Here is an 8,648-nt window from a genome sequence, read left to right on the forward strand (position 1 = left end):
AAGGCCCAGTACCAAACACTTTCAGAGCACACATGGCTTGATTAAAGCTTGTGTTTTGAGTTACCCTTCAGAAAAGCCTGGAAGGCAGGGGCAGGTTGTGGTGTACAAAGAACACCCACACCACCATAGCACTATGCACAAGATGGCTGGTAGGCAGGGACTGGGACGTAGCACTTCAAAAGGCCAGAGTTGAAGGGTCCTCTACCCCTTCTTACATCTTCCTGAGATGCCAGCAAGGAGCTGCAGCCAGACAGCAGATACAGGTAAGAATTTCCAGAGGTTATAGTTGATGCCAAGGACTATATATTAAGGACTGTATTAAATGTCTTGCCCTTGCATCCAAAATTTTATCCTGCTCTTAAATTCATGTAGCGTCAAGTTCTCCTTTTGTATCATTGTGGAAGGGAGAGGTAGCATAGCCCCTTTCAAGGCCTTCATACCAAGTAATGAGGGGCTGAGGATTTTTCTTTTCACCACAAGTAGGTAAAAAGCCTGTTCTGTCCTCTGTAAGCAGCCAGAACACCAGACCTTTTTCCAGGAGTATATATGCTGTTGCTTGGAGTATTAATACAAATAGTCTCTGGTCAAGAGCAGAGGGCTTTAAGATAACATTGACTGCTCATTTATCACACCTTATCACTCTAAAAATAAAGTGTATTGAAGGTGACAAAGTGCAGTTTCAGATGGGACACTAGGAAGAACTTTACAAAGAGGCAGTGCAGCACTGGAACATGTTACACAGACAGAGGTGCATCTCACATCTTGCAGAGCTGCAGGACACCATAAAGCAATGGGCCTGCTGACATTAAACTTTTTGCACAGACAGTTTTGAGGGTCATTGGAAGCAAGGTTTATACAGGATGCTGCACTTAACTCCTTGTGGAGAAGGTTAGTGATCACTTCAGTCCATTTAATCTTCCAGCAAACATTTTATTCTTCTTAAGGACAAGGAAATATCAACCAACAGCTTAATTAACATGACAAAGATCAAACAAGCCCTGTTAAGCATTTTCAACTTAACATGTGAAAAGAGTCTAAAGACATCTGAAGTGTCCAAACTGTTCACATTAAAACTTGAGCGTAAGCTCAGCTGATGTTGCTTCCTGTGTACAGCAAAAGGTGGAAACAATTTAAGTTACCAGAACAGCTGTGTTTAACAAGTACTGAAGCACTGGAGTTTAAACTGCATTTACTGGTGTGCTATTAGACTGCTTTCCTTGTATCTCTTCTGAGTCTCAAGCAGACTTGCAGAAAGCCACAGCAGAAAAACGAACTTCTCCTTTTTCACGTTCTGTAAATTGCCTGCAGATCTTAGCAGAATCCTTGGAAGAAAAACCAGCTGTTTAGACTACCAGAATAAATTTGCTGTAGAGACCAAGCATTTGCAGCTTCCCTCTCAGTCCCACCAAGTTACAAGGTCTTGTAGCAGCAGCTGCTGATAAATACACTTAATAGATGCCAGCTGTGGCACAATACTACCTTGATACACCTCAGTGTGAGAAGCACCAACTTGCAGGTACAGCCACTGTACACCAAATGCATGCCCCTCACCCTTTTGTAAGCTTGCTTTCAGGGAAAAGAGGAGCAAGGGAGAAATCTTACCTTCAGTAGCAAGTCATCCGAGCTTGTGCCATGGTTGACAGGAAATGGCATTCGCCCATCTGTGAACAAAAGTCTTGTCACTCCATGTATTTTAGTATTACTTCTGAATTAGAAGAACTGAGCATAGTAGAGCCAAGAAACCAGTAGACATATGAAGATACTTGGGAGGTCAGAACAAACTATTATTATGTGGCTTGAGAGAGAAGAGGACTAAACATTCTCAGCCCTGCAGGACACACCGTGCTTTACAAGAGGGCTGGGGCCTTCAGTGCAACCCACCTTCAGTTAAAATCCTAAAGGGAAGGTGTAAATCATGTATTAACTTTGAGAGCCTCAGCAAACAGCTTGGCTCTCACAAATCCTTAGCCTGAGCGCCCCAACACTGCTGGACAACATGATGCAGGCCCAGTCCCTTACCCAATTCATACAGATGTCCATCTACATTGACAAACAGGATGAAGTGGAAGTTCACGCTGTTGTCCTCAACCTTAGGAGAGACCATTAGATATGTTTGTTAGACTGGAAAAAAAGCCTGTACTGCAAACCCTACTTGTGACTAGAGGACAGAGGAGACATCAACAGCAGAGGAATGAAAGCTTAAGTTCAGCTGAAGAGGCCTCTGTGAGATCTCTACAAGGTCAAGTGCCAGAAACTCTGATGTACAGTCACATCCTCAGACCCCAAATTTTCAACCCATGTCTGAATAAAAAAAAAAAAACCCATACACAAGCATTCACCCTCAAGTCACTCATTTCTCTCCCCTCATGAATTTTAAGAGTTATCTGCCAGACAAAACACTCTACAACCTTCCTTAGCCTCCCGCTTCTCCCAAGATTTTACACATTCACATCTTACCCGACATTGTCCTTCTTGTGCAACTGAATTGTGGACATCTTGTATAGCCTTAAGAGAAAGCAGACACAGGTTACTACATCCTAAAGTGCTGACAGCTGTCAACAGTCTGTATCATTTATATACCTTATTATTTGCAAAATGCTTAGCTCTCTCTTCAGGAGACATATCAGCTGTTTCATCAAGAAACTTCTTCAGGGCAGACCCCTCATCTGCACAAGATGATCAGAGATTTTATTCATTAGAGGCGAAGCAGCAGTTACAGTTCAGATACAGCCTACAATAATCAATGCTTGTTGCACTAACTAGAAGCCATCACATTCAGCCTTGAACCATCTCCAGCATAAACATATTTTAATCAGCACTTAATAGCTTCTGTATAAATAGTTTCAGCAACCTCCAAAATCAGAGTTCAAGTGCTCCGGGATACTCTGGATGCTTGTCTTGGAACTCACTTTCAAATAGGATTTCATTTTTTCTGATTCCCCCCTACTATATGTGCCAAAGATGTGTTCAGTCCTCTTTTGAAGAAATTCAGTATAGTTGATACTTAAGTGTCCTGGCACCTAACAATTCTGTTGTCTCACTGCCTTCAAATGAACACAGCACTTGCTCAAGATAGGCTGGCTTTGATTTTCCAGAACATAAATTAGTAGTGCGGTACTAAGATGCACTAAGGTACTGAGTCTTAAGAAAGGTGTGCTGCAGCATTCACTCTTGATGAAAGGATTCTCTGAAATAACACACAAGAATAAAGACACAGCTACTTTTATTAAGCCTTCCATGTTTTTTTCCTCCTTTATGTAAGAAGAAATCCCACACTACCCAAAGGCTTCAAGTTCTCTAGGAATAATAAAAGCTGGTTTTTGCACATCTCTAGTCTTTGAGTAACAAACTATTTTCTGGGATCAAAGACAACCCTTTTTTGACAAGAACTTGTCATCCTATTTACTAAGAGCTTTCAGCCACCAGTTGCCTAAACTGGTTTTATATCCTCTTCTACAAGTGGACTATAAAAACTATGACCTCTAAAGCGGAAAAAAGTCTACTTACAGACCCTTATCATCCTATATTATGTTCCCAGCAAAAAGATGTGTTACAGGTTACCCTGAGCAGACCTGTTTACATTAGAAGTGAAGAGCATCAACCCTCCAGTTGACACCAACACCAATATCAAATTCTGAGGGTCATACTTCCTAATTACAGACTTTGGCCAGTGCTATGTGCCCTCTTTTGCCTTGCTCGCTAGGATGATACAGCTACCAGAGGGGAGTGCAATTCCATTCTCTTCCATGAATCAGGCAGAAGGTGAGACCGCATGCCCCTCTGCAAGAGCTGAAAGACCCACTTACCAACTGAAGTAGTAAAGAATACCCTAATTTAACTTGCATGAAAGTCCCAAGTGTCTCCAACAGCCTATACTCCCTCAATCTTCCTATCAAAGAAATGACAACTCAAGCACTTCAGAGCATTCATACTCACCAAGTTTCAGCTTGTCTTTATTATTAGCAACTGCATGTATCAGACCAATTGTCCCACAGGAGTTACTGACTGTCTGCTTCAGGAAATACACCTTGGAACTGATTTCTTGGTCCTTTATTTTCTCAGTCTGTTGTTTCCTGAAGTTCTCATGCTGTAAACATGTAACTGTTTTAAGCATTTCACCACAGTGCTACCTTTCTATTACGCAAACTACTAGACAAATGAGTTGTGCAGGAGACTCAATAACAGGACTGGACAAAGACTTATTCAAAAAGTCATCTTTGTGGCACAGCTCCAGTAAAGCATCATATGTCTACACTGGATGCAGGCCAAGCCTTAATGGACTACCTGCATGACTCAGTCATATCCAAAGGCACTGCTCTCAGCCTCTCCATCCGCTCTGTACGCTGGAAATAGCTTGGGGGGAATCACATAATGGATAAGCTCTTTTATATCTTCTCTCAATTGTTTTGGTCCATTTAATGAGACTACTCAGCATGTCTCTGCAATAGTTTGCCTTGTACCTTTAGATTACTTCCCATCATGAACCCCTCCCCACAAGAATAATGTACAGATGGGCATAAAATCCATCACTACTGAAAGGCTATAACCTTTCCTTTGAAGGACCTATTAAACATACTTTAAAATAAAGTTAATGTCATATACTTCCTTATCATCAACTGGAATACAAGTATTCATCATACAAAAGTAATTTAGGCCTCTCCAGAACCAAGGATTCAGCATAGCAACAGAACTGCTGTCCCACACAACCATGACTGCTTGTTTTCCATTGCCTGTTACACATAGAAAATTGTTACAGGAAAATTGAAACAAGCAATCTTGTTTTGTTGGTCAGTTCATTTTAGTTCAGGCTAACCAGAGGTGCCAAGCACCCAGCATGTACCACCCACTACCACCCCAGCATAGGCCAAACCTATTCCCAACTATCTGATGATGACACAGGCACACTACTGACAGCAGCCAGCACTACCTGCTATAAGCCACCAGGTGCATTGCTGCTGACAACAACTTGGTTTTTACATCTACCTGGGGTGACAACAGAAAGTGCAACCGAGGCAGCCACAGGCTCGGAGCTGCCACGGGCTTGGTCCCTGAATCCAGGCCATGCAGCTGCTACAGTCAAGACCGAAGCCCAAAGGCCTGTGAGGGAGAGCAGCCAGGAGAGACACAACAGCCGGCCACCACCTACCTGCTCCGTGAGGGGGAACAGCAGGAGCAGCGCGCAGGCCGGCGCCGGCACGGCGCCCAGCGCCTCTTCCTCGAAGCCCAGCACGTCCACGAAACGCCAGCCGGGACCCACCCCGAGGCGGGACAGCACCTGCACCGGGCACAGCCAGCGGGTGGCACGGCCGCCACATGACCTCCACCCCCCTGGTCCCCCATCGCGGGCCCGGCCGCCACATCCCCCCCGTCTCCCCCGGCGGGCCCGGCCGCCACATCCCCCCACCGCTGGCGCTCAGGTCCCCGCCGCCGCGCCCCAGTGACACAGCACAACGCGCGGCACGGCGGCGCCACCTGCCGGTCGCGCCCAGGCGCCGCCGCCGGCACCACCCGCCCGAGGGGGCGCCCCCGGGGGAGGGCGCGGGCGCGGCCCCGGCGCCGCTCCGCAGGTGCAGGTGCGGCCGCGCTCCGAGCAGCGGAACCGCGCCGCTCCGCTCTGGCCGGCGCTGCCCCGCCACGGCGGGATGTCGAACGAGGTATGGAGGGAGAAGAGTCAGGGCGGCGCCCGCCCGCAGCCGTCCTGCAGCAGAGACTCACTTTGTTCAGCATCTAGAAAACAATGCGGGGTAAGGGGTGAGTGGCGCAGAAAGACTGAACCCTACCACCCGCCCCCGAGGCCGCGACCACCTCCCCCCCTTCCCGCATCCCCCAAACCCGCTGCCCCTCGCACACCTCGGGGTTAATCTCCATCGGCTGCCAGGCCATGGCTGCGGGGCGGCAGGAGCCGGGAAGAAGGCAGGCTGTACCCGATGCACGACGCGATCTCCCGCAACACCGAGCGTGCAGCCCCCCGCACCCGTCAACGCTGCAGCACGGAGCCGCCCACCCGCCTCTTATATAGGGGCGGTCTGGCCCACTCCGCGACGCGACGGGGGGAGAGGGAGGAGCAGGGTACGACCAAAGCGCGAGGGGGCGGGGGGCGCAGCGGTGCTGGCCTGGGAGGGCGGTGGCTGCGGGGAGGGGGCGGCCGGGGGCGCTGCCCGGCTCTGATCCCCGCAGCCTCCGCGGGAGCGACCCAGGCCCGTCTTACGTGAAGAAGGTGACAGAAGCAGCGGGGCTGAGGTGGCGGTCAGCGGCCCCTGCCCGGCCCGTGGCCCCCCTCGGGGGTAAGCGACAAACAGCACCGTACACGTTTCTCCATCCTCATCAATTAGCTCGGCCCCAGAGCTCTCTTTATCCTGAAAGTGTGTGTCTGCATTTATGTGGCTCACTGCTCCCGAAGCACAGGACCCTGCTGTGTGTCTGTTGCATCCAGTACACAGTGGGTTTGATATTCAACATAAACAATAGATACTTAATTTTTAGATTTCTATAGGGTTATAAAACCGACATAAAAAGCCACCCATCTGCTGACAGTATCTCTGCAGTTTGAACCAGCTCCTGAACCAGTCCATTGAAGTTTGTTATAAAATACTGGGCTTTTTATCTTTTATTCATGACCTGACAGTTTCTCTGTGCACTGTCTTTGGACTTGACATCTCTTAAAAAGAAAACAAAACCAACCTACTCGACATACTGGAAATCACGTGGAGTCCAAACAGCCTTTCAGATCTTACTGGTAAACATATGGGAGCCTTGTGGATAACAGAGTGATGTTTCACAGTTATCTTCCAAACAATTCAAATAGTGAACAAAAAATCATCTGAATGTCTGCAGTCTGTTTAGCTTTTATTACATCTATCCTCTGGTTTTCCACCTTGTTTCAAAATGACTTGGACTCCAGTGGAGCACAATTTTAAACTACCTGCCTAATTTCAAGCACATTTAAATTACTTCAGATCTACTGCACTGGAAGTTAGTGGGCAGTAATTCATGTCAGGTGGTTGCACATATATGTGTTTGAACTGAGACCTGTTTATTGTCCTTACTCAGTTTACAATGAAGTAGGGAAAGAAGCTTACAGTTTAATCTTTGAAATATGGCCATCAATGGTTCAAGATATGGGTGTGACATTGGTGCTACCTGTAACAAGACTTGGTGAAGAAAAGGCAGGAGAGCAAGGAGGGTTTTGTTTTTTATGGACAAACCCAGGATGTTTCCATTCAGGATAAAGCCTTGAGCAACCTGGGCTGATCTTGTCATTGATCATGCTTTGACAGGAGTTTGGTCTAGAGAAATCCCAAGAGCCCTTCCAACCTGAAGTATCCTGTGATGCTGTGATTCAGTCTATCACAGTAAAAGGAAGAGCAGTATACACTGTTAAAAACCAAAGATTTTAGGGGAGCAAGGGGGAATGCTCACAGTGAATAACGGTATCGTCTATTTCTGGTTTTTCCCTTTACATTTTAGCTGAAAGCAGTCATTGATACCTTTAAGCAAGCTAAAATAGACTGAAATATTTATTCTACATATATTGTCTTTCCTTTTGTGATCAACTCTTCATGCAACGAGTGTAGCAGAGCAACCCAAATGAACAAGAATGATGCTAATAGTCCCTGGTATGTATGTAGGAGTGACCTGCGGCTCCTCTGACAGGATGACAAAGCACACATCTTGCAGACTACAAAAGAGAAGGCTAAATATGTCAAGAAAAATCCTATTTCTGAATTGCTTAGTAGCAAATGGTGGTTATAACCTCAGCCTGCCTTGGAGCAATGGCAGTGCTCAGATCCCCAGGTTACAGAGTCATCCCTAGGATGGCTCCTGTGTCTAGGCTCTCGAGGGAGACAGCAAACACCTGTGCAAGTGTTGTTTCAATCTCTGCATGGCGTGAGCAACATACAGGGACCATAACAGGAGTGATCGTTTCTAAGAGAGAATCTCCCAAATACATCAATACATTACTTTGAAATAAAAAGTAAATATAACAAGACAAAACTGCTAAAAATCTGCTACATACGCTTGCCTCTGGAAAGTCATATAAAAAGTGAGGATTGTGTCATATCCAGTCCCTGTCAACCTCCTTGCAAAGACAATCTCTAGACAGTCTTTCTTCAGTGCAGGTGGATGTACCTAACACATTTAACCCGATACATTCTCATTTCTGCAATAAAATAACTCACCTGAAAAAATGACTGGAAATCCCAGTGAACTCTCTGTACTTTCCAAATAGTACTTGTGGTGTTCAACATTGTGAATAAACCTTTTGCTCAGATGTCTAATCTAGAAAGCACATACAGAAGAATCTTTGCTACATATATGATCTTTTTTGGCAAGACTTCTGTCTTAAATATAGGCCTTGGTAGTAGTACTTTATTTTCTCCCTATGTTTCAGTTGAAGTTTTATGAAGTCCCTTGCAACTCTTAAGATTCTGTGATAAGGAGAGCTAGACCTAAAATTAAGTGTGATTTCTGAGTTTAAAAGATCTCCCACCAAAAATGTCTATGACAAGCAGGGTGGTGAAGGAGACAAAGCTGGCTTTAGACAATGCAGAGCTCCTGAAATGGAAGCTGAGGTTGTAAAGTCTTCTTTAAAAGGTAATGTTCCTATTCTTTTACCAAAATCTAAGCCCTGAGGCAGTGAAAGTTCC

At 46.0% G+C, this 8,648-nt stretch overlaps 1 protein-coding gene across 1 annotated transcript; it reads right to left on the reverse strand.

The window, feature by feature from the left end:
* Positions 1 to 909: 909 nt before the first annotated feature.
* On the reverse strand, positions 910 to 6,000 carry UCHL1 (ubiquitin C-terminal hydrolase L1). Its single transcript, XM_061993079.1, has 9 exons — positions 5,851 to 6,000; positions 5,716 to 5,727; positions 5,147 to 5,275; positions 3,937 to 4,087; positions 2,581 to 2,666; positions 2,458 to 2,505; positions 2,020 to 2,089; positions 1,603 to 1,661; positions 910 to 1,322 (listed from the first exon to the last, which is right to left on the reverse strand). Exons 1-9 carry the CDS (start codon positions 5,881 to 5,883, stop codon positions 1,236 to 1,238), a joined length of 675 nt encoding a protein of 224 aa, XP_061849063.1. The 5' UTR covers positions 5,884 to 6,000; the 3' UTR covers positions 910 to 1,235.
* Between the last annotated feature and the right edge of the window lie 2,648 nt (positions 6,001 to 8,648).

The sequence above is a fragment of the Colius striatus genome, chromosome 3, assembly GCF_028858725.1.
Source record: "Colius striatus isolate bColStr4 chromosome 3, bColStr4.1.hap1, whole genome shotgun sequence".
NCBI lineage: Eukaryota > Metazoa > Chordata > Aves > Coliiformes > Coliidae > Colius > Colius striatus.

Bases quoted from the DNA above. Each gene is read 5' to 3' on its own strand.
- UCHL1 (XM_061993079.1), bottom strand. From the start codon at position 5,883: ATGGCCTGGCAGCCGATGGAGATTAACCCCGAG. The intron at 2,090-2,457 runs GTAAGATGTGAA...GTCTCTCCTAAG, and splicing joins CACAAGAAGGACAATGTCGG to GTTGAGGACAACAGCGTGAA. The intron at 1,662-2,019 runs GTAAGGGACTGG...TTTTGTTCACAG, and splicing joins TGGACATCTGTATGAATTGG to ATGGGCGAATGCCATTTCCT.